General features: G+C 33.2%; 1 protein-coding gene across 1 annotated transcript in view; it reads left to right on the forward strand.

Moving 5' to 3' along the window:
* Positions 1 to 1,230: 1,230 nt before the first annotated feature.
* The window catches only part of ZBTB41 (zinc finger and BTB domain containing 41), a 42,048-nt gene continuing 16,290 nt past the window's right edge, over positions 1,231 to 26,988 (forward strand). The window contains exons 1-10 of the mRNA XM_081298472.1: positions 1,231 to 1,368; positions 1,997 to 3,230; positions 8,846 to 9,053; positions 9,756 to 9,825; positions 11,606 to 11,753; positions 17,720 to 17,849; positions 20,975 to 21,070; positions 22,636 to 22,742; positions 24,279 to 24,384; positions 25,350 to 25,438. Coding sequence (XP_081154598.1) covers positions 2,114 to 3,230; positions 8,846 to 9,053; positions 9,756 to 9,825; positions 11,606 to 11,753; positions 17,720 to 17,849; positions 20,975 to 21,070; positions 22,636 to 22,742; positions 24,279 to 24,384; positions 25,350 to 25,438 — 2,071 coding nt within the window. The 5' untranslated portion in view covers positions 1,231 to 1,368; positions 1,997 to 2,113. The remainder of the gene's footprint in view (positions 1,369 to 1,996; positions 3,231 to 8,845; positions 9,054 to 9,755; positions 9,826 to 11,605; positions 11,754 to 17,719; positions 17,850 to 20,974; positions 21,071 to 22,635; positions 22,743 to 24,278; positions 24,385 to 25,349; positions 25,439 to 26,988) is intronic.

Below are 26,988 nucleotides of genomic sequence, written 5' to 3' on the forward strand. Positions count from 1 at the left end.
TTTTTTTTCATTGCTGATGGATTAGTTAGGGTTTTCCAGGAAAACAGAAGCAAGAGGATGAAGAGATATAACTTATTTGAAGGAACTGATTCACACATGATTGTGAGAGAGAGAAAATTTAAAATCATAGGAAGGCCCCACAGGCTGGAAGTTCACCCAGATGAGATTTCAGTCTGAATTCTCCTGGGCTGAAAACCCAGGCAAGGTTTCTAAGTTGAATTCTTATGGAAAATGGCTTCTTTGGCAACCTGAATTTGCTCTTGAAGGCTTCAACTGGTATTACTAGAGGGTCATCTACTCTAGCGTACAGAATTGCCTGTTAACCACCATCTAAAATATAACTTCGGAACAACACCTAAAGGGTGTTTGACCAAAGCTTAGGCATTTCCTCACATCCTCTATGTAGGAGACTCCTCCACCTGTTCTTCCACAGAGGGTAGCCTTTTCAGCTCTGTATTTGATGGGTAGATAGGGGCTAAGAGTTGGGACCCCCATTTCATTTGGTCTTGGTCTTTTGTCTTGCATTACGTCTGCACAATCTCAAGGTCTGGGACTATACTAATCAAAAAGTGACCCTCAGACCAGCAATACCAGCCCACCTGGGGCTTTATTAAAAATGCAGAAATCTCAGGTGCTCCCTCAGAGCAAAGTTGTCCTTTGGGATTTTCCCTTTTTGACTTCCTTTCTTTTCTAACCAGCTGTACACTTACATGTGCCTTTTTCTGTGTACAGGGGGAAAAAAAGTTTTTTAAAAACCGCAATCTTAGGAGTAACTGCATTTAAGTCTTGCCCTTTAAATCAGAAAAAAACCAAGCGAAGTCAATCTCGGTTTGTTAGACGTTTGCCAGCATGTGTGCTGGGACCGGCTTCCGGCGGTCGCCCTTTGGTTGGTTACAAACTATTAAACACACCAGTGAGAATAAAATACGTCGGTACTACTGCGCCTCTGCCAATTTCTTCCCAAGTCCCTATCAAACCTCCCGTCTTCCGTTCCCCTGCCGCAGCAAAGCTTGCAGGATTCAATCACGGGTGGCCACCCAGCCACCAAGAAAACCCGGAGTAACGGATCAGGGGAGTAACCAGTGTTCCCAAAGCGGCAGAGGAACCGACCGAGCATGCGTAAGGAAGGGTGCGCGCGCGTGCGCATTGGTTCGAGCAGGGGCGCGCGCCGTCGCTCTGGGCGGCTTGGAGGCTGCGCGCGCGGTTGACGTGTTCGGTGGTTTGGAGGCGGCGAGACTCCGGGAGGGGAAGGAGCAGCGGGGAGGGGGGTGAAGTGGGTGGCTGAACCCGGAAGTGGGTAGGCGCTGTAGCGAGCGCGCCCAGAGTGGAGTCAGCGGCTAGAGCCAGCGGGGGAGCCCTGGATTCCCGGTAATGAATCTGTGGGGCGTTTGCCTAGGGATAGTGGGTGGGAAGGGTAACGGGTTTCTGGTAGGCGAGCGCATTCTCCACCTGGCCCGGGCCTTGAAAGGCTCTTTTGCTTATTTTAGTCGTCCCTGTATTTGACCCCACTCTTCTTGCTCTGAGCCCCTTCTGGGGCCGTCTCCTGCCGGGTGGTTTTGGGAGAGGGACGCGTTAGGTCTGTGAATAGCTGTGCATTGCCCCGCATAAAAAATCATGCTAATGGAAAGACTCGGATTTCGTGGCCGCGACGGCCTTATTGTCACTATTTCAGCGCCCCCAAAACATGACTGCAGCCCCCTTCAACCTCCATCGTCAAGGATCTTAGAACTCTCCCGCTTCTGTCCAGTTATTTCCACCCTGTTCGTAAATCAGGCCTGGAAGGTGTGCTCTGGCTTCCTTTAAAAATTATTCTTTTGTTGGCTGTCTTTTCTAACCTGGCCCTCCTTGTTCTCCGCCCTAAAATCTTAGCCACGAATGAATGTGAGTGTGACTTGATGGTAACTTAGTTATAATTTAGGAAGGAGCTGAGAAATGCCTGTGACTGATTTAAGGTTGCTTTGCCTGGAGTTATTTTACATGATTCTTACTTTTGCAGACCATGAAACCCTCAGGCACCCCTGTCCAGAAGCTGTTTTCCAAGACAATCTAGTTTTCCTTTATGAATCTCTTAAGACACTTATGAAGTTTCTTGTTCTGAAATTGCTGTACTGCAATGAAGAAAAGGAGAAAGGTTACTTCAAATCTTGACGAGAAGATCCATCTTGGCTATAAAGATTCTTCGGAAGGAAATGTTGCAGTGGAATGTGACCAAGTGACCTGTACTCACTCTACAGAGAGACCTACAACTGAAGCTCTGCACTGTTATCAGGAACTTCCTCCCTCTCCAGATCAGAGAAAGCTTTTGAGTTCTTTGCAGTATAATAAGAATTTGCTAAAGTATTTAAATGATGATAGACAGAAACAACCATCTTTCTGTGATTTACTTATCATAGTAGAAGGAAAAGAATTTACTGCACATAAAGTAGTTGTTGCTGTTGGCAGTAGTTATTTTCATGCCTGTTTGAGCAAAAATCCAAGCACTGATGTTGTCACTCTGGATCACGTAACACATTCAGTTTTTCAGCATTTGCTTGAATTTCTTTACACATCAGAATTTTTTGTGTACAAATATGAAATACCTCTTGTTTTAGAGGCTGCAAAATTTTTGGACATTATAGATGCAGTAAAGCTGCTAAATAATGAAAATGTTGCCGCTTTTCAATCAGAGCTAACTGAAAAGTCATCACCAGAAGAAACACTAAATGAATTAACTGGAAGATTATCAAATAATCATCAGTGCAAATTCTGCAGTAGACATTTTTGTTACAAAAAGTCTTTAGAAAATCATTTGGCTAAAACTCATAGGTCCCTTTTGTTAGGGAAAAAACATGGGTTAAAAATGCTGGAGAGAAGTTTTTCTGCAAGAAGATCAAAAAGGAATCGGAAGTGCCCTGTTAAGTTTGATGATACCAGTGATGATGAACAAGAAAGTGGTGATGGGTCAGACAATTTGAATCAAGAAAGTTTTGATAAGGAAAAGTCAGATAAAAATGATTCTGAGGATCCTGGAAGTGAATATAATGCTGAAGAAGATGAACTAGAGGAGGAAATGTCAGATGAATACTCTGACATTGAAGAACAAAGTGAAAAAGATAATGAAGCAGAAGAGGAACCTGAGGCTGGTGATTCTGTAGGAAGCATTCACGAGGGGTTAACTCCAGTAGTCATTCAGAACAGTAACAAAAAAATATTGCAGTGTCCTAAATGTGATAAAACATTTGACCGAATAGGTAAGAAAACTTTTGTTTCTTATCACTTACTTTACATGGATATTTAAAGATAATAATTGGAAACTGAAGTTTGAAAATAAAGAGTGCTTAAGTAGGGAAGATAATTTTCTTTTCACTGTGTACTTTATCCTATTATTTTAAATTTGTTGTGATTCAGGAATCATGTTAAGTACTTATATTACCCTTTATTTTTTCTTTGTCATGTCCTAATAGGTAATAGATTATTAGTTCATGTATTTAATATGAAAGACTCCAGAGAATCAATAATTATCATGAACAGCTTTGATTTATATTCCAGTTTTGAAGATGAGTGCTAACTTGAGTCATTTCAGAAAATGTAATTGGATTATATTTAGTAATTTGTTTACTGTTTTCCCTTTGTACATGATAATAAATTATAAATATAGTCACCTTTCTAGTGTTTTTTTAGAATTAGAATGTTTTAAATTAGACTATAGTGAAGAATAAAATTATACTGTAATTGAATAACTTTGGATAGATAATTTAGGAAGTACCCTAGTTATTAATACTAATTATTATAAAAATGAATAAATCAAATTTTTCCCTTTTAAAAGAGTATGTAGGAAATGTGGTCCATAACCTGAGGTTTTATGTCAGTGCATATTTAATTTTGAGATGTCAGATATTTGCTAGTAAAGCAGTTTTTGAAGAAGTCATATAAACTATTTAATGCATACTCTTTAATTGAAGTAGTTAAGCTATTTACGTGTAAAATGAAGTTATGAAATTGTGAAATATATTCTACCACACATAATGATAAGAACATAATGAATTTAATCTGAGTTTGTTTAATATGTTCCCAGGTGTATTATACTTTTGAATTATTATGTTATTGGTATAGGTGGAAATTGGTTTTATAAGGTATTAATCATTTGCTATCAAAATATAGCTACAGCATACAGTAAGCATTAAAGTAGTAACTTTTTGCTTTTTATAATGCTTTTTGAATACATTATCTCTGAATCAGAATACTTTTGATAATCCAATTTGGCAATTATTTATTAATTTTTTATTGTGAAGCTGTATGCCAACATGAATAAAATAACTTTTCAGTCAATCGGAAGAGCTCATTACAAGACACTTGTTAAAGTCAGGCTAGATATTTGCTGTTGAGAATTAACAAAGTTAAAAGAACATATGTATTTAGGAAAGAACAGCTTTTTGGGGTTTATGTACCTGAGAACATTTCATCTTTCTAATGGATTCTGCATCTTTGACCTTTGTACCCTTAGCACATGCTTCCTGTATCTACTTTAATTGACCTAATTTCACTTGGAGATGAGTGAGCAAGGGTCAGTTAAAACATGCATTATAGATCCAGCACATAGATCTTAAATTGTCCCATCCAACACACTAGGCCTGTGAGATACTTTCTTAGAGAGGGATTCTGGATTGCAATACAACTGGGAAACTATATAATGATCTGCATTAATTCTGCAAAATTCTATAAACATAAGCTATGGTAATGTCTGACTGCCTGGGTTTTTTTGAATTCAAGTCTTGGGTGATTTACTTAACCTGTCTATGCTTTATTCTCATAAAGTGAGACAATGCTAATATGATGCTCATAGTACCTTCTTATTGGGGTTATAATGGGGATTAAATGCGATATTTCTAGGAAATCACTTAAACTATTGTACAAAATTTATGTGTTCAAGGAATTCTGGCTGCTATTACATACTTACTGAGCCTCTAAACTACCAAACACAGATAAACCAATAGGAAATGATATATTCCCTGTCCTTAAGAATCTTAGAATGTGATGTGTACATGCAAAGAGACGATCATATGATAATAATTATTAAAAGATAATTTTATGAGGATAAATACAGAAGACTCAGGGAATCAGGAGTGGTATCCAAAAGTGATGATATTTGAGCTAAGACTTAAGAAATAGGGAGAAATTTTGAAGGCAGCAGGATCAATGTGTAAAGGCATTAAGGGATGTTGATTCTGGAAATTGCTAAAGTTTGTCTGGTTTCAAGATGGGCAGGGAAGCCTAATAAAAATGATAGGAGATGAGGACTGGCAAGTAAGTGGAGGTCAAATTTTGAATGGCTTGTATTTGAATGGCAGACGAGTTTAGGTTTTATCTGATGGAAAAAACTTGATGAAGAAAATGACAACCTTTAGTAGTTTTAGAAAGATGCTGACTTCAGTTTGGAAAAGGAAAGACTGAATGAGAAAGTTTGGGAGACAAGAAGGAGCTTGTTGCCAAGCTCTGGCACACGCCTGTAAGCCCAGCAGCTCAGGAGGCTGAGGCAGGAGAATCATGAGTTCAAAGCCAGCCTCAGCAAAAGCAGCTCAATGAGACTCTGTCTCTAATTAAAATACAAAGTAGGGCTGAAAATGTAGCTCAGTGGTCAAGTGCCCCTCAATTCAATTCCAGTAACCAAAAAAAAAAAAGGGGGGGGGAGCATGTAGCAGAGGACTAGAAGCATCAGTGCTTGGACTAGATGAGGGCCTTGGGAATGAAAAGTGGATGAGGATAGAGCAGAGTGATTTGCTGAATGTAGACAAAGTAGATTGGTGATGGGTAGAATAAAAAGAATATGTAGAAGATGTATCCTAAGTGTGTTACCATAGCATCCCCAAAATAGTTCAAGGGCTACCTTCCAGTCATCCTTTTCATATCACACTTATTCCTTTCATGGGATTTACAAATGTTTGTTGTTATTTTAAGCATTTCATTCAATTGTGAATCTGAAGCTTATGCATTTTATTCTTGGCTAGTGTCCTTTATAATATATCCGGTAAGCACTTGCTTTCTTGAACTAGGTTGAGAGGCTGATGCCTAGCTTTACATTGAACTTGTAAGAAGCCAGTTAAGCTTTCTTATCAGCTTCTAACTTGGCTGCCTTGGAGTGGGTTTATGAGAGATGAAAAGCTCTGAAACCTGCTGGAACCATTAGCTCCACAGTATATAATTTTATAAATTTATTCCATTTCTTTGGATCTCTTATCTTTTCTGATATATTTAATAGTTGCTTGGAGTAAGACTGCTGATCCTGTTATATCATTCCTTAGGCTACCAGCTGTCCTTTTCTCAGGGGATTTTCATGCAAATAAGAGTCCTTTGACCTCTTCCCTTATACTAAAATCCTAGTGGGTGAAAAAGCAAAAATAGCAAGATGACATATGGGGTGCAAGAGAAAATCTGGATAATTTATCTTTCCTAGGGAGAACTCAAAATTTTCCTTGGATTAAACACAGTATCTTCTAGAATTTAAAAATAAATGTTTTTTTAACACCCTCCCCCCTTTTTTAACTGAACGTGACTTTATAGTCCATCCTGACATAAAGATTACACTTGGTTCTTAAAGAAGAGTTATAACAATGGCTTAATTCTCTAATGCCAAGTATTTTAATTACATGGTTTTTAGGATATGGTACATGAATAGATTCAAGGTACAATTTAATGTTTAACAATATTTTATATTATATATATGTCTTACATATGTGTATGTATGTGTGTGTGTGTGTGTGTGTGTGTGTGTATAATGAACTAATTTGGTGATGCATCTCTTTGCAAAAACTGCATGCAGATTCTGACAGTGATAATTTTGCATGACCCATATTATGCAATAAATTCTGAACACCAGGACAGATTTGATCCTTGAAGTGACACTAGTTTTTAAGTTGAAACTTCAATAAATTTGAGTGAACATTTAGATTTTATACATTATTGTTGAATACCCCCACACACACACATACATACACCCCTACCAATTGCTTTAAACGTGAAATTTATTTGGAGACTTAACTTTTTCCCCCATTAGCCTCTAAAGATAAACCTAGATAAACCTCCTCTGAATCCATCATTTTCTCAGGGTTTTCTCTCTTCTCTTATTCAGAAATTTGAATTCATTAAGCTATAATAGGTCCTGTAGTGATTATGTGCATAAACTTTGAATTAATAACTTAAGCATAGTGTTTTCACTACTGAGATTTTTAATGTCATGATGAATTATTTAAGTTTCTATATTTTCATTGATCTCTTGTCTTTGCTGAATTTATTTAAAATATTTTCAAAAGATCATTAGATTTGTCTATTTTGGCTATTTCAGTTTAATTTTCTATTTTCTTTTTCTTACTTAAATCTTAAGTCTCCTGGTCTGTAGGAAAATGGAAGCTTTATAGTCAAAATAGTTTTATTTTTAATTTGCCATTTTGAAAGTTTTAATATTTAGCTACATTAGGTTTAATTTTTTATTTGAAAACAAGAAAAAACTTCTTTAAATACAAGGAAAATGCTACTAATCTAATATAGCATCTGTATTTTCATAGAAAATAAAGATTGGTGCAGTTTTTCTTATGAAGTTACTGTTTCTGTTCACTTGCTAATACAGATGAGATTTAAGCATTAGGAAGTTGATAAATTATCTTTCTGTTTTTTAAGAATCTGTACTAGACATGCACATTTAATCCCCATTTAAAAAATGTTCCCCCAAAAAAACATCATTAATAATTTAAATATCAGATGTATATTCTTAATTTGTTTTACATACTTTCCCACGAGTTTGTATTTACATAATCTTAAAAGTCAGTTTAAGGGCTGGAGATATAGCTCAGTTTGGTGGAATGCTTGTCTTGCATACACAAGGCTCTAGGTTTAGTCCCCAGCACCACAAAAACAAAACAAAAAAACCCCATCAGTTTAAAAAAATGATATGTGAAAACTTTCATAATCAAATAAAACTTTTTAAAAATTCCATATAGTGGGGCTGGGGATGTGGCTCAAGCGGTAGCGCGCTCGCCTGGCATGCGTGCGGCCTGGGTTCGATCCTCAGCACCACATACAAAGATGTTGTGTCCGCCGATAACTAAAAAAAAATAAATATTAAAAAAAAATTCTTTCTCTCTCACTCTCTCTTTAAAAAAAAAAAAATCCATATAGTGACTCCTGTCCTCGTCCAGCATTAGATCTGATCCCTTAAATACAGTAGGGGAAGTAGTGGAGATAGGATATTTATATGCATGTGTAGATGGGAGGGTATGCCCTAGAAGTGGCAGAGAGAAAACCGAGTTACTAGATAGTGTTAGTAGTGGCAAGTGGAAAAAGCAAAGTCCTTTCAGTGCTGTCAGATGAAACCCTAGTTTGATCTATTATTATAGCACATACTCAAATCTGTTATAATTATTTATAACACATAATCATAATTACAGATTTATATTTGAGGTATACCTACTTGTCCATACTGTGACTAGCAATCCATATAATCCATATGATGATAATAAAAATAGATTGTTATAGTGCTTAGTTTATACTAGAATGCTTTAAGTTTTATCTGTGTATTAATTCATTTACTTCTCACAGCCCCATGAAGTATTATTAACTTGGATACAAAAAGGTTAAATTTTTTCTGGCTTTCTTGAACACAGTAGGGGAAGTGGTAGATGTTGATTATTAATATACATGTATAAACGGGAGGGTATGTTTTAGCAAAATGGCTGAGAATTATTTAAATTTCTGAAATTGAGGATTTGGGTGTATATTTAATTTTGCTAAATCATGACGTTTTATTCCACTGTCAGATTTTATTCACAATGTAGCAAATGTGCTCAATTTAATTTTAATTTCTCTCTTTTGGTAGGGAAATACGAAAGCCACACCCGTGTACACACAGGTGAGAAGCCCTTTGAGTGTGATATTTGTCACCAGCGTTATTCGACAAAGTCTAACCTAACTGTTCACAGAAAGAAGCACAGTAATGAAACAGAATTTCATAAGAAGGAGCACAAGTGCCCTTATTGTAATAAACTTCATGCAAGCAAGAAGACTTTAGCCAAGCATGTTAAGAGGCAAGTATTATCTTGCTTCTATTATATACAATATGGTGCTTTCTATTGTAAGCATGTAGTAAACTAAAAATAGTCAATTAAAAATATCTATGAAAATGCTTATCTCTAATTCTTTCATTGCTTAATATTTTGTAGACTACAGATTAAGAAGAGCAAATATTAATTCATCCTTGTTTTTTGTTTATGGTATTGAGAAGTTTTTTTTTGACGTTGAAACAGGAATATAGTCTGTAACAGGTTTTAAGGTAGAGCATTTGATTGTTGTTTTCTGTTTTGGGGTTGGATAAGAATGTCTTCAGAAATATGTGGTTTTAGAATTATAAGAATTTGCTTTACATATTTAGTGTGTGAAAGATTGTGAGAAAATATTTAATATTGTATTGCATATTAGCTCTAAAAATAAATTTACTGAAATGTGGAGTAAAAAAGTGTAATCAGTTACTTTGCAGGTTATTTATAAATTGCTAGGGTTCCTGAATATTTTTAAAATATGGCTAATTTTTTTTTATTTCTGCATAAACTGAGGTTTAAGAATAACTTTGTTAAAAATCATGATGATAATCTATATTCTTACCAGAGATGCCTATCACTTTAAGAAAAAAATCAATGCCTGATTCTTGTAATTACAGTTAGTGGATTTATATGTTATATTGACTTAACTGGTATCATCTTTTTCTAATAATTTTTATTTTTCTTTGGTAGATTTCATCCTGAAAATGCACAAGAATTTATTTCCATCAAGAAGACTAAGAGTGAAAGTTGGAAATGTGATGTAAGGGTTTTTAATTTGTATTAGAAATACAAAGTAAATATAACGTTGCCTTTTGGGAAAGAAAGGTGATTAGGTTTTTTTGTTTGTTTCTTTTGCAATGCTGAGAATCAAACCCAGGTCCTTGGGTGTGGGGGAGTTGCTCATGCTAGGCTAGATTTTAAAGTAACGTAACTGAACTTATCCCACTTTTAGTATCTTTCTTTTTTGTAAAATTAGTCTAGTGGTTTTTATAAATTAATCCTGGTGAGTTAGTTTTGGGTGGTAGATCTGATTAGAAATCCTAGTTTTTATTGATACTGAAATCACTATACCAGGTATTTACAGTTGGGTATATCATCTATGACATTATTTTTGCAGAGTTGAAGTGTTAGAGTTGCTTCCCCCTGACTCTCACCCGTTTGTGGTTATCTGTTGCTGCATAATAAACCACCTTAAAAATTTAGTGTACTTAAAACAACTATTTTGTTGTATCTTACCTTTTTGTGGAGCAGGAATCCAAATTTGCGGCAGAGCTTTGCTAGGTAATTCTTCTGTTTTACATGGTATCATTTGAAGTCATTCAGTTGTTTTTAGGTGATTGTTTTTAGGTGGTGATTGGACTGGTTTGGTTTGGGGCCATTTCCAAAGTGACTCAATCACCTGGTTGGCAGCTTGGTGTTTTCTGACAACTAGGATTTCAGCAGGAATGCACTAATAACCTAGAGCCTCCTCTTCTTTTTCATTAGATTACATCAACTTCCTTCTTGTATAGTATTTGGGTTCTAAGACTGATTATACTGTGTGTTTTGAGAAGCCTAGTAAGAACTACAAAGTTAGAGCCTCTCCTCAGAAGTCACATATCATAACTTCCACAACAGAAATCATCATTCAAGGAGTCATACAGCCAGGGCAAATTTAAGGGGAGGGGAATTAGACTTCATTTTTTAGTGGCAAGGAATTTGTAGGAAAATTTATTCTGTTACACTCCTGAAATATTTTTTGAGTATTTAGATGAATATGTTTAATATGTTGTATTGTTATTTTTTCTTCTTTATAACAAGGATTCAATTTATATACATAGCAAAATTCTCAGTATTCTCACCATTTCTCTGATTTCTGTTTCTAGAAATTGAATTTTGTTATTCGAATCTACATAAGATGATGTCTTCCCCTTACTAAGTTCATCATCTGTGGCTATAAAATTATGATATTGATAATTATGTCTACTTCATAGGATTATTGTGAAAATTAAATATATTTTGTGAATTAGCCTTGTGCTTTATGTTACATGTTGTTGCAACAGCCTCTCTTTCTCTTTTTCTATTTCTGATATATGTTACATTTCTTTAAGAGTTGTGTTTTCTGATCACTTCAAGAGAAAAATTTTGAAATTATTTTTCTGTGATTTCTTGTTCATTTTTCAAATCAAATATATGGCAGCACTGATAAAACTTTTTTATTCACGATACATAAATTGCTTAAACTATATATTGAAATTAAGAATTAAAATATATGTTGAATTAAGAAATTACTGTCTAGAATTAAGTAAAATTATTTTATAGCTCTATTAAACATATAAGGAGTTGAAACTCAGTTAGCTTTATAGCTGATACAAAATCATTCCTTGGAGTAATTCCTCCAAAGTTTTTTTCCTTCACATAATTTGATTGTACTTTTGGTAAGTTTTCTGTTTGTAGAAATTTCTTACTTGAATATATATATATATTTTTTTTTTCTCATTATGACCTTGTATTTTAGTTTTTAATTAAGGTTTCCTTGCACTTTATATACATTCATTTAGATTTGTAAGAAATCTTTTACAAGAAGGCCACATTTGGAAGAACATATGATTTTACATTCTCAAGATAAACCTTTTAAGTGTACCTATTGTGAAGAACATTTTAAATCAAGGTTTGCACGGTTGAAGCATCAGGAAAAGTTCCATCTGGGTAAGGAAGTTAATTTTTTTTAAAGCACCCATGGCAATTATTGATTATTATTACATCATGTTGGAGGGGACTATTGAAGTACTCTTTTTTCTTCTAAAAGTGCCTATTTTTTTAAAGTAATTATTTCCCATTATGCCCCCTGCCACCACATATGCATAACATCCCCGTTATTATCATTGCTCAACAAAGTAGTATATTTGTATAATTTATGAACATCCAAGTTTTGGTAGTTATGAAAAAAGTTGCTATGAATATCTGTGTGCAAATTTTTGTGTGGACATAAGTTTTCAATTCTTTTGGGTAAATCCCTAGCAGCATAAGTACTGTATTGAATGGTGAGATTATACTTGGTTTGTAAGGAACCACCATCATCTCTCTTCCCAAGTGGCTGTATCATTGTACATTTCCACTAGCCATGAAAGAATTCCTGTTGCTTCACATCCTTGGTATCTGTTAGTCAGCTTTTCATTGTTGTGACAAAATATCTGGGGGAAAAAAAAGACCCAAAGAAGGAAAATGTTATTTTGGCTTACGGTTTCAGAGGTTTTAGCCCATTTTCAGCTGGCTCCATTGTTTTAGGCCTGTGGTGAGGCAGTACATGATGGTGGAAGGGCATGGTAGAGCAAAGCTGCTCACCTCATATCGATTGGGAAACAGAGAGAGGAAGGGACCAGGGACAAGATATATCCTTCCAGAGCATACCCCCAGTGACGTGTTTCCCCCAGTGAGGGACCACCTATAGTTTCCACCACCTTCCCAAAATGCCATCAAATTAGGAATCCTTTCATGGGCTCATCCACTGAATCATGATCCGATCATATTCCAAAACCCCAATGCTAAACACTGCTGTACTGGGACCAAGCTTTCTTTCTTTTCTTTTTTTTTTTTTTTTTTTTGGATTTTTTTTTTTATTGGTTGTTCACAACATTACAAAGCTCTTGACATATCATATTTCATACATTAGATTCAAGTGGGTTATGAACTCCCAATTTTTACCCCAAATACAGATTGCAGAATCACATCAGTTACACATCCACAATTTTACATAATGCCCTATTAATAACTGTTGTATTCTGCTACCTTTCCTATCCTCTACTATCCATACATGAGCCTCTGGAGGACTTTCTAAATGGTAACTATAACAACAGAATTTAGTATTGTTAGTATTCTGAATTATGGCCATTGTAATAGGTGTTTAGTGGTATCTCATTGTTTTAATTTATGTTCCTAATTACTTATGATGTAAAGCATCTTTTTATGTTTATTTGCTATTTGTGTATACCTTTGGTAGTGATGGATGTCTACTAGATCTTTGGCCCAATTTTTTAAAAAAAATTTTTTTAAGTTGTAGATGATATTTTTATGTGGTGCCTTACATGTGCTGGGTAAGCACTCTACCACTGAGTCACATCTCTGGCCCTTTGGCCCAGTTTTTGATTGGGTCCTTTATTTTATTTATTGTTGAGTTTTGAGAGTTCTTTGTATATTTTGGATAATATATATAGCCCTTTATGAAATATTTCTTTTAAAGTATTTCCTCCCAATCTGTGGCTTATCTTCATTATCTTAACAGTATCTGTCACAGAAGAAATTTTTTATTTTAATAAATCCAGCTTATCAATACTTTGGTGGATTTGCCTTTGGTGTCATGTCTAAAAGCCATTGTCAAACCCACAGTCATCTAGGTTTTTGCCACTATGTCTTAGAATTTTTATAGTTTTACATCTTACATTTAGGTCTGTGATTCATTTCAAGTTCATGTTTGCAAAGACTCTAAGGCTTATGTATATACTAATTTAAAAAAAATTTGCATATGGCAACCAGTTTTCTCAGTTATGTAGCATTCATTTATTTGTTTTATCAGTTGATCATATTTATGTGACTCTGGGCTCTTTTATGTTCTGTTTGTGTAATTGTCTTTTCATCTGCCAATACCATACTCCCTTGACTTTATAGTTAAGTCTTGAAGTAAGTTTTCTAACTTTGTTCTTCTCCTTCAATATGGGGTTGGCTATTCTGGATTTTTTTTACCTCTACATATATAAACAGGATAATTTGTTGATACTTAAAGAATAATTTGCTGGGTTTTGATTGGGATTGCATTAATTCTTGGGTCAAATGGTGAAGAACTGGCATCCTCACAATATCAAGTCTTCCTGTCGCTGATCATGGACTATATCTCCATTTATTTAGTTGTTCTTTGATTTTTTACATCATAAATCATGTAGATGTCTACTCATTTTGTTAGATTTTTTTACCTGTTTCATTTGGGGAGACTGTTGAATCACTATTAGTGAACTTTGGATATTAAATTAATGAAAGAAAGTTATACTGATTTGGAGGAGTACTGTATATGCTGCAGTTCCCACACATTAGTAAATGTGATGGTTTTTATTTTGGTAGCAAATGTGTTCAAGGTCATAAACAACTTTGTGGGTTTTTTTGTACCATGGATTGTACCCAGCCACTGAGCCACATCCCTAGCCCTTTTTATTTTTTATTTTGAAACAGGGTCTCATTAAGTTGCTTAGGGCCTCACCAATTTGCTCCAATTGTCTTTGATCCCCCAGCTTCAACCTCCGGAGCTGCTGAATTACAGTTACATGCCACTGTGCCTGGCAATAATTCATTCTTTGATTATTGAATAGGTTGGGGTGAAGAATTTTTATTGTATAAAACACTCATTTTTCAAGGAATAGTGTAAACTTAGCATATGTGAAATGAAATACTGTACTTGATGAATTTTATTTTGCCTTATGCCATGGCCAAGGTGGAGACCATGGTCTAGATGGTGGTATAGTTTGATAAATTTTTGACAGTTAATCCCCAAAACAAATTATTGTCATCCCAGGGGGAGGCCTTTATCCTATCCTATTCAATGTTTTTACTAACATAAGTAAGAATTCTTTACAGTAAATAAAAACAATGCAGGTAAATAGTTTTACACATGGCATAAAGCTGGCAGGGGTACTTAATATACCTAAAAATAAAAATCTATTAAAAAATAAAGCTGGTTGTAGTGGCACATAACTGTAATCCCAACTACTCAAGAGACTGAGGTAGGAGGATTTCAAGTTCAGCCTAGGCAATTTAGTATGATATCCTGTATTTTTCAAAATAATTAAAAAAAAAAAAAGGGCTGGGATATAATTCAGTGCCACAGTACTTGTCTGGCATGTACAAGGTCTGATACTGAAAAGAAAAAATTCTGGATGTTATGAAATAGGTCAATACAAATAAGATTAGGAATAAATACAAAATGGTAGACTCATGGGAATGATCTTTTACTCATTGAGTCTTGAAAAAACATAACTGTGGTGGTACATGATCCAAATTCCCTATATTATAGATGGGCTTAATAGCAAAGGCTTTTTAGGCAAAGGCACAGTGTAAACAAATAGACTGACAAAAATCAGTATAGTGTTAAACTATGTTAATAAATGTGTCTTTCAGAATTAGGATATTAATAGTATAAATGGTTTTGGATATTGACGAATATAGAGAAGGGTAGTTTTGGTGATATAGGATCTTAAAGTCACATCATTAAAAAAAAAAAACTGTTGAAGTACCTGAAATATTTTATCTTGAGAAAGAGAATCTTCCTCTCTCTGATACTTCCTCTCTCTGATACTTTCAAGGGTATATCATACAATAAGGCATACTTAATCTTTGTGATTCTAGTACACAAAGCTGGTTTATACAGAATTCTTTTTCTATCCTAACCCTCTCCAAGTTGTTTTTGCTAAATTGTTCTTTAATACTATTTCATCTGAGAAATTCTAAGGAATCATCATATGGAAATAGTTTTTGAAGTTACTAAATCTGTAGTTGGAGACATGTTCATAATTGGAAGTTGTATGTGAAAAACTCTTTTAGACTTTAGTACCAGGAAAAATAGTTTTCTCTCTTTTTTGAAATGAAAAACAATTATTAATATTTTTTGTAGAAACATCCTAGCAAAACTTAGTAAATTGTATCACCAATATATTTGCTTCTGCCTCTTTCCTGTTCCTGATTATTACAACATTTATTAAATAAATGACTTAGTAAGTAAGTAAACATTTTAAGTACTTTGGGTGGAAATTCTAAGATACAAGTTTAGTTTTACTACCAATTATTTATTAAGTATTAGAACTTACAAATTAAAGTAATTGTTTTGTGATAATTACTTTCCCATCAATGAAAGCATCCTAGTACATAAGCATATGTCAAACTGGGCAGATGTTAATGTTGTTTACAGAAATTCCTATAAAGGGATTGAACTAGAAAAATTTTCAGGCTTATTGAAAAGTTATTTTTTTTCTTTTTCTTTCTTTTTTTCTTTTTTAGTTGTTGATAGACCTTTATTTTATTTATTTATACATGGTGCTGAGAATCGAACTCAGTGCCTCACACATGCCAGGCAAGTGAGCCACAGCTCCAACCCAAAAGGTTATTTTTCTGTCATGTTTCAGCATATATTTAGGAGAGGTATTCCAGTTTACGAAGTAGTAAGGTTTAGCTAACCTAACTAAAGTTCACTGAGAAAAATATCCAAGGGAAGTACATTGTAATAAATTTTTATTGAACAATTGCTAAATATATGATTAACTTTGTGTTAGAATCTGGGTATATTATCCCTTCCAAATTAAATTACAATATAATGAATAGCCAAACAATTAAATTAATCACTATGTTATAACACTGTGCTCAAACAAATATTTTACATATGGTTAGTTAGTTCATATGATTTTTTTAGAGAGAGAGAGAGAGAGAGAGAGAGAATTTTAATATATTTTTTTTTTTAGTTCTCGGCGGACACAACATCTTTGTTTATATGTGGTGCTGAGGATCGAACCCGGGCCACATGCATGCCAGGCGAGCGAGCGTGCTACGGCTTGAGCCACATCCCCAGCCCCAGTTCATATGATTTTTAATAAGAGTTGACATTCATTAGGAGAAAAATGTTAACCCATTTTGTCCCAAGATTTCAATTTTATAGGTGTAGGACACCTATAAAAATTTAAACTTATCAACGAATATACCATTTAAGGTAACTTTGAAATAATATTTGAGTAATATGTTCATAGAATTGAAACTTGGGACTTAAGGGGTAATAGGCGTGGCATGATGTGGAATTGAAGTACCAGATTTCAAAGCCAATATGCAGCTTTCTTGAGTTGTAACTCTTGTGTTTCTTTTCACATTCTTTTTAAAAATACTTTATTTTAGTTGTAGTTGGACATAATACCTTTATTTTATTTTTATGTAGTGCTGAGGATCAAACCCAGTGCCCTGCATGTGCTAGGTGAGCGCTCTACTGCTGAGCCACAACCCCAGCCCCCCTTTTTCACATTCTTTATCTTCCTTTGAACTTGCCATTGAGTGGAACTTATTCTCTCCAGTTGTATATTTGATAAAATCATGGTGAAATTCGGAATCCAGCAAAGGTCAATATTACTATGGCAAATTTGGGTTTAATTTTGTAGGACTAAATAGAAACGTACCACAATATTTTAAGTCTACTTAGTATCACTAAAAACTTGTTATTAGGAACAGCAATGTATTTCCAAATTGTGAACCCTCCAAAAAAAAAAAAGTTTTTTATCTTTTCAAAGTTTTTTGTTACCTACTTTTCACAGATATTTAGTAGGTGGCATTTTCATTTGGTTCAGCTTGATTTCAAATTAGGAATTAGGAACTGGCCATTTTAATTTATTAATACATTAGTTCATTCAGCATTAATTATGTCTATTACTTAACAAATCCTCTACTTGATTCTAGGACTGTGGAAATGATTGTCACTTGCTTTCCAGGAATAACAATCTAAAAAAGAAGAAGAAAAAAACTATGAACCAATAAGTGTAACATATTAAAACATATGCACTGATAGTGGTAGGCATAAATGTATAGCACACCTACTAAATTTAACTTAGTATCTCTCTTTGAATGCATACTATTCTTTCTTTTTCTTTCTTTTTTTTAAGGTCCTTTTCCATGTGATATATGTGGACGTCAGTTCAATGACACTGGAAATTTGAAACGCCACATAGAATGTACTCATGGTGGAAAAAGAAAATGGACTTGCTTTATTTGTGGAAAATCAGTACGAGAAAGGTGAAGATTTGTCTGCATACACAGACAAATTTTAGCACTTTTATGTAAAAAATAATTATTATGAATTTTAAGAAGTGTAGAGTAACTCAAGACACAAAATACCTGAGTACTGCTTTAGTTTAAAATATAAAGAAAAAAGAAGAAATTATATGAAATATTGTAGCTAATGATTTGGAGCTAGGATTTGCAGGTTTAGATGATTGATTTAACTTACATTTCATTTGTTTCTGAAATCCCACTAAAATATATTAAAGGCATTATGTTTGCTTTTTAAAGACATTAAGCTACAAAGAGAAGAGAAAGATAACATGGCAAGTCAGGTTTGAAAGCTATATAGCAGGTGAATCACTTGTAACTGACTTAGTACATCTAAGAAAAGACAAATCCCAAAGGACCATGGGAAATGGAAAAAGCCTAGTTTGTCACAGAATCCACACAAGGTATAGGAACTAGCAGTATTGAGTACCACTGGAACTCTAGTGAAGGAGAGACAGATCAAAAGCACTAGAGTAAATACTTTGAAAGTTTTTGAAGTTAGATCATTAGATTCTTTTCCATAGACCCAATGTGCCATTTCTGCTGGGCATCAGCCCTTTTCCCAAAAGAGGATTGCAGGACTAGAATATGCCACAATGTTATATGATTAAATGCCTTGTGAATGTTGAAAGGAGTAAGCCCTAGGGATTCTTCTGCTAATATCTTGTCCCTATCACTGAATCATGAGCAGATAGTCAAAGATTATAAGATGTAGAGGAAAACCTTTAACATGGAAAATAGATTACAGCACAAACAGAGGGGGTGGGAAAAGGACTGTAAGGAAACAGATTATGAAGAAAGAAGAAAACTTTTTTTTTAAGTAAACAATTACTAATTGTTTCCCTAGTTGAAGATTCAGAATCCATTATATAAGGGTAGGATACTGTAGGAAAGGATCACTTAATAAATCTCCTAGAAATTCAAAGCATGATGGCCAGAGTATAGATATCAATTGGAGAACTAAAGGATAAATAGTGAAGGAAAAAAGGTACAAAAATATAAAAAATAAAGATGAGAACATTAGAGGATCAGGGAAATCTAGCATCTGAATAGGAATTTCAGAAAGAATAGAAATAACATGGAGGGCTGGAAATTTATTTTTAATAATGCAAGATTATATCCTGAACTGAAGAATATCAATTGCCAGATAGAAATGACCCAGCAGATGCTTAGGTCATTAGATGAAAATATACATCACTGATATTTCAGAGCACCAGAGACAAAGAGAAACTTTTTATATGCTTTTCATTGGGTAGGGTCACTACATTGAATAGAATTACTTGGACTTTTCTCAACAGCAACACTAGAAATAAGATGATGTAATAGTACTTTGAAAATTTGGAAAAAAAAATAATCCCAACCTACAGTTCTTAAAAGAAAACATTTGCATCTGAGAATAGAATTTGACACGTTTTCATGGTGTTAAAAAATAGCTTTTAATGTCCTATTTCTCATGAACTAATACAGAGTATGTACTACCAAAATGCAAGAATAATCTCACAAAGGGGAAGACAAGGGCTACAGGAAAACAAAGTTCTAACATAGGAGACAAGCAAAGGGCATTGACAGGAGGATAGTACATGAAAATACCAAAATGTCAGATATGTGACATATGCAATGTGTAGTCCATATTGGTATTAGTGTGGTCTCAGACTTGTTGAGGTTTGTCATTAGTTAGATTACTTGCTAGCATTTTTATCTTTTAACTAGGAGAACAGAATACTAGAGGAGGTCTGGTTTCTTGCCTCTGTTCACTCTCTTTAGAACTTCTGTATGCTAATGTTAATTAAGGATATTTAATTTCTTCCACAGAAATGTTATTTTGGGGCTATCCTCAGACTAAAACAACAACAAAAAGGGAATAATTATTTCTGAGGAGGGAGTAAAAAATGAGATTAAGGAGAAGCTTTAAGTCTTAATCTGCACATGTACTTAATGCTATTTTAAACAGTACATATAAATTTTATACACTCTTCAGGATGTGAAAGTTTCATAGTCTAAAGCAGTGAGAAATGTCATTTTCTTAAAACAATAGATGGATATGATGGAGGTATAGTAAAATCATTATAGTATATTATATAAAATCATTTATAGATAGAAAAAATATAGACTATTGTTTGGGCATAAATTAATTTTTCTACTAATAGTATTTCTGTAAAAATAAAAAGTAAGCCAAAAGAAAAACAAAGATAATCCTTCTGTCTTTTTACTATAACTACTTAGAAGGTAGGGGTCTGGTTATTTTGGGGGCGGTATTTTCCTCAGTGCTGGAACTGTTACTTGTCAAGTGTTGGTGGTCCTTGTAGAAGTGCACCATCTGCTGGTGGAGCTTGACTTTCATTTCATATTAAGCCTTTTAATGAGACTGAAATTAAAAAACAAACTACTATTGACAGCTAAAAGCCTGCAAGTCTCAGTTGCTTTTCATTTCCTTTCCTCTTGTAAATAACATGTCCATGTTTACTTAGCACATTAGTATGTGGGAAAATTCTGAATGTTAGAATTTCAGGGACTGCTGGTTGTGGTTTACTTGGAGCTGTAATGGTTACACACTAGCCCATCCAGGTCAGTGGGATTGCAAGACTTAGGAAGAGCAAAAATTATATCCTTTATATAGGTTCCTTTTATACATCACCACCTGAAAGTCAGTAACACTTGTATTGTTTTCTTTGCCTTAAAACATCTAACAAGTAATGAGCACACATTTGGAAGGAAAAACTGATAAACTGAATTCCTTAAATATTTTCAACCTTCTGTACTAAAATCCACATAAGTTTTACCCAATTCAGTAGTGATAATTGAGCATTTTTTACTTACACTTCTTCAAAGTGTGCTTAAGTTGTACAGTTAAATCTGTAAGCAACCAATAACAAAGAATGCCACAATCAGTGTTTTTAATTTATTTTTAATGAGAAAGACATAACAAGCATATTTGTATACTGCTGTTCAGTAGAGAGTAAAAATATTGTAGGAAAAAGAATTGCTATAATATCTCTGGCTTTGTATACCATTCTATTAATCTTTCTGGAAATTTGTAGTATATACATGGGTATATAATAAAACTTTAAATTTATGTATTTTTAACACAGAACTACTTTGAAAGAACATTTGAGAATCCATAGTGGAGAAAAGCCTCATCTTTGTAGTATTTGTGGACAAAGTTTTCGTCATGGAAGCTCATACAGGTAAGTAAAGCTATTTTTCCCTATGTGAGGTAAGATACAATTACATCTCCATTTTATTTATTTCTTATAATGTTTTTTGTTGAATATTTCTAAACATATGTAAAATTGTATAAAAAGCTTTCTGTTCTCTACAATTTTTAATATTTATTTGCATTTTAAAGGATTTATAAAGAATATTATTAAATGTTTCCTCATTGCCAAATTTACTAAAGGTTTTACTAAGTTATTATTTTAATATTTATTTATTTTTCCTTGAATGAGAATTTATTTGGAACCTTTTTGTTTCAAATTTGGTGTTTGTTTGTTTGTTTGTTTGTTTGTTTTTTGCTTATGTTTTTGTTTGCAGTACTAAGGATCCAATCCAGGGCCTTGAGCATGCTAGGCAAATGCTATATCATTGAGTTACGTTCCCAGCTCTATTTCTTCATTCTTCATTATACAAGAATATCTTTAGTATAAAAACATGGCAAGTTTAAAACTCTAGAATTCTCAATTTTATGAATGAATCTGTGACCACATTTGAAGTTTATGAAAATGTTTTTCTAGATATATAACTGCTTTTTGGAAATGCGTGTATCATTTTAATTTTATGATTGGTTTCTAGAATTTTAGTCATAAGGCTTTAATGTTTACACTTTCATTTATTATTTTCCTCTTAAATTTAGACAGATTGTTTTTCCTTTAGATGCAGTCCAGTTAGATTACTGATTTTAGTTATGGTAGAATCAACACTTATTTTGGCAACTTGAATGAGAAAGCTCTTCATTTTACTAGGAGATATATATATGTATATGTATATGTATATGTATATACATACATATATATATATAAAGTGTGTATATATATGTGTATACTGTATATGTGACAAAAGATAAGAGTGTGTGTGTATATATATACACACACACATTGTATGTATATATAATAGATTGTAGGGATAGAAGGATTCAAGTTAAATCAATTTTAATGATCGAAACCTTTATAATCTGTGTTTGAATGACTATAAAAGGAGTTCCATTTTCCTCAACTAGTGCAAAGAGTGGTAAAGTGTAATTTTCATAATGTTGAGTTTTTTTATAATACAATAAATTCTGAACTATCAATTTATAAGTGGTATCACTTGTCTTCTGGAATAGTACTAATCTTCAGTTATTTGCTGTGTTATTTGCTATTATTATTATCATGTGTTTAGTCACTTGTACAGTTATTCCATTTGTCTGATTCTATTCCTGTAATATTCCTCCTTTCGATGTTTCTAAGACTTGGCCAGTCAGATAACAACCCCAGATATTTGGTAGATTCATGAAATAGATTTAAGATCTAACATGCTGGGAAGAAATATTATCCAAAAGTGGTTTAAGCATGTGCAAATGTTAAAATGCTTTTTTGGAAGTGGTGAATAGAACCCTGGGGCCAATGAACAGAAGACTGAGAAAGGCTCTGAAAGTCACAGATAAAAGACAAATAGTACCTGAAGGAGGTTGGGTAGACAGCCCATTTTTCATTATTTATTCATTTTCAAGTATTTGTCATCTGTTTTAGTGGTTTGCACTTTTTTTTCTTTATAGGCTTCACTTAAGAGTACATCATGATGACAAAAGATATGAGTGTGATGAGTGTGGAAAAACATTTATTCGTCATGACCACCTTACAAAGCACAAAAAAATACATTCAGGTAGGCTATATTTTGTTTTTTTATTTTCAGAATTTTTTAATACCTAAAAAGAACATCATAATACATCATGTTTACATTAGCTGTAGTTTTAATAATTAGGTGTATATTGATTACTCCTTTTTAATGCTGATTCTAAAATCATTTCTGAAAGAAGCATCTAAAAGAGAAGTAATTTTATGACATTCCCTGAAATTTTAATCATATATTTGGTCACCCTTTGTGACTACAAAGTATAGTTTAAAATTTAATTTTAAACAAATTCTCAAAATATTTGAATTTGCATATCATGGTGATATGTGAAATTATTGCTATTGTCACATCCCTAACGGAAGAAACTGTGATAATATTTCCCACTTTGATTGTATTTGAGAAATAGTTAGCAAAATTTTGGTGTTTTAAAGGAAAATGATTGTAATTGTTTTTGTTATACTAAATTTTAAAAGCATCTTTGGAAAAGAGTATTTTAATAATCCCGATCAATTTCAGATCTTTATACTGTATTTATAATTTTTACATTCTGGGGATTTCTTTCATATTTTCCTCTTAGATTGATGTTCAGGAAGTTCTAAGAGTCTCAACTATGTGAGCACAATAATGGGAAAGAGCCATCTCTAAGAGCACAGTAGAACAGGTGATTATTCTAATAAGCATAATTTAAAATATAAAGTATACAACAAATAATAGTTATTTTCTTAAATCATATCAGTGAGGCAGATTGCAGTTATTTTCAATTTTTTGTAATTTTTAGTTTTTTACAGTTTTTTACTATTGGGGATTGAACCAGGGCACTTGACCACAGAGCTGCATCCCCAGCCCTTTTTTGTATTTTTATTTATAAACAGGTTCTTGCTGAGTTGCTTAGTGCCTCGCTTTTGCTAAGGCTGGCTTTGAACTCAAGATCCTCCTGCCTCATCTTCCCTAGCCGCTGGATTACAGATGTGCGCTACCACACCCAGCTGAGATAGTGATTTTTAAAGACCAAGTATTTGTAGCTAAATGTAAAAATAGGAAATCACCTAGGATTTTTCATTACATTTGCATTTTGGCTCATTGCAAAAGTAAGAAATCCCACAGATGAAAATCTTTCAAAAGCAAAGTACAAAGATCTGAAAATGTTCAGGTCCTTTTTATAAATAGTAAAACAGCCTCTTTTCAATGTAATGTATGTTCATTTGAGGTGTTCACATCTAGACATATATATCTATATACACAACTAAAAAATATCCTGGGTTTTAAAGTAATTTCATTTATTTTGCTCTTTTACATTGAAAGGTAAGATTTGAAATCTACAGCAGAAGGCTGTTAATTTTTTTCCAAGTGGATAAAGGATTTACATTCATGAAATTAAATATGGATTCCCTTAGGAAAGTGTTTAAGAAAGGAATATAAAGGAAATAGCCCAGAATAATAGGTGGTTTTACTTTCTTGGTTTATTTCCTAACATGTGATCTTATTGTTTGGTCATTTATTTATGGGGCGGGGGGGAACAAACTGAAATGTATACTATAATCAAAGTATTTGGAACTTTATTTTTAGGTGAAAAGGCTCATCAGTGTGAAGAATGTGGAAAATGTTTTGGTCGTAGGGATCATCTCACTGTTCATTACAAAAGTGTGCACCTTGGTGAGAAAGTGTGGCAAAAGTGAGTGAAAAAGTAAAATTTTTCATAATTACTACATAGGCTGAGTCTTGATTGAGGAAGAGTTAGAGCTTTTTGTTTAATTAGGGATAGGTTAATCAGCTGTTTTTTTTCCTAGTTTATCATAGCTTCTTTATAGATCTTAAAGAATTGAGCAAGGCATATTTTTTCCTACTTATTTTCACTGAATTGAAGGAGTAAGAGGGGGTAGACATAGACTTTGACTTAAATAATACTCTTTTGCAAATATCTTAGTCCTCACAATTAAATTTTACATTTGAGATTATTTAACTCAAAAATACTCTTAGACACTATATAGTATGCTGCTCACTAAGTTAACTTTTGGGTAATTTATAGTTTTATGTCTATGATAAAAATGAGGGGCAAGTATTTCATTCCTTGAAATTTATTTGATTTATAAGTACAAATATCAAATATTTATTAAGAAGTGAAATGATGAGAGCATTGTCAACTTTTTGATGAATGTGAATTTTGAGATTGCTGCAGTTTCTAATCAGCCTCAGTATTTGTTTCTTTAATGTTTTAATTTACATAAAGTGAAATTTTCTCTTTTTAGAGAATAGTTCTGTAAGTCATATAATCACTACCATCAGAATACAGACTATTTCCATACCTCAGGATTTATACCCTTTGTACTCAGTTGCTCTTCCCTGTAGCCCACAATTGATCTGTTTTTGTCCTATTAATTTTTTCTTGTATATTTAAATAGCTGATATTAAAAAGTGATTTAAAATAGTTGAAAATCTGAAGGCTTCTTTTTATGGATTTTTGAATATAACTGGAGGAATAAGAACCAGCAACAAGCTCCATACTTAAAAGTATCCATGTTTCTGTAGAGTTCTATGCTTTATTCATTTGATAATTATATGTACAGTTATAAAATTAGAACTTATTTTCATTATTATTAAAAATTACATTGAAAAATGCAAACATTTTTATTTTCTTAGATATAAAGCAACCTTTCACCAATGTGACGTTTGTAAGAAAATTTTTAAAGGAAAATCAAGTCTGGAAATGCATTTTCGGACACATTCAGGTAAGACTTAATGGGTACTTCATATATACTTTGGTGAGGTTATTCAGGAGAAAAATATGCCTATATTTGTTCTTGGTTAAATCATTTTCCTCAGTAAGATGTCTACTCATTATATTGGAGTTTATGTGAATAAGCAATATTGTGGTCTTCTAGTCTGTATTCTAAAAGCTTCAGTACTTTTGAATATCATTATTTAGAATTTGGAAAATTATTCTCCTATGTGGCTTATTCTCATCCATACATGTTTTGCTTATGTAATCCTTGGAGTAGTGATTATATATTTACTTCAACAGTTGTCTTGTTGAAACAGTAATACATTAGTTAAAATTGGCATAAACTGATAGAAATTTGGGATTGGATTTTAGCCTTGGTTCATATTTTTAAGTTCAAGGTAAATTGTCTTTATAAGATCTTTGTGCTGTAGTGTAGCATATAAAGTGTACAAATCTTAATGGACAGATCAATGAGTTTTTATAATTAACATGTCAATGTAGCCACCCCTCAGATCAACATGTAGAATACTGCCAGGACCCCAGAGGCATCTTCCCGGTCCCCTCCTTGCAGAGATAATGACTATGTTGACTTATATCAATAAAAATCAGTTGTGTCTGTTTGACCCTCATATAAATGGAATTACATAATAAGAACATTTTTTTTTTTCAAGATCTGGCTTTCACTCAAAAGTATGTCTGTGAGATACTTTTATGAGAGGTTTATTTTTATTCTCATATTAATATACCCTACTTTATTTTGTCCATTCTACTGTGAAGGAAGCATTGTTTAGTTCTTTGAACAGTCTTGTCCATATTTTTGCATAAACATGCAAAAAAATTAATTATTCTGGTATTATACTTGACCCTGCAATTCCTGGCAACAAGGATAGACATTACTAAACAGGTTTTTAAGACAATTATGTCCATTTGTACTACCACTAGCAGTGTAAGAATTCTAGTTGCTCCACATTTTCACCAATGTTTCATATTTTGTGTTAGTTCACCTGATGGATATGTAGTACTATTTGAAAGTAGCCTTTATTTGCATTTTTGTGATGAGTAGTGATATTCAAACCTCCCCATATTTTATATGCTTGCTGGCCATTTGGGCATCCACTATTATAATTGATTCTTCTCATTTTCTTAAATCTTTTTTTAAATTCGTTTGTAAGAGTTCTTTCTATATTAGTTGTATTAGCCCGTTGCTGATTGTATGTATTGTAGATATCTTGTTCTACTCTATGACTTATCTTGTTCTACTCTATGACTTTTCTTTTCACTTTAGTAATGGTATCTTTCTTTTTTTTTGAAAAAAATTTTTTTTTCAGTTGTCTATAGACACTTATTTTTTTAATTTATTTTTATTGGTGCTGAGGATCGAACCCAGTGCCTCATACCTGCCAAGCAACCACTCTACCACTGAGCTACAAACCCATCCCTGGTAATGGTATCTTTCAATGAACAAAGATTCTGAATTTTAAAGACATCATGTATCTTTTCAAAATTTTTTATATTTATGTTCTTTTCTATTTAAAGAAACTTTTTTTATAATATGAC

This window comes from Spermophilus citellus (assembly GCF_964194105.1).
Source record: "Spermophilus citellus genome assembly, chromosome: 6".
NCBI lineage: Eukaryota > Metazoa > Chordata > Mammalia > Rodentia > Sciuridae > Spermophilus > Spermophilus citellus.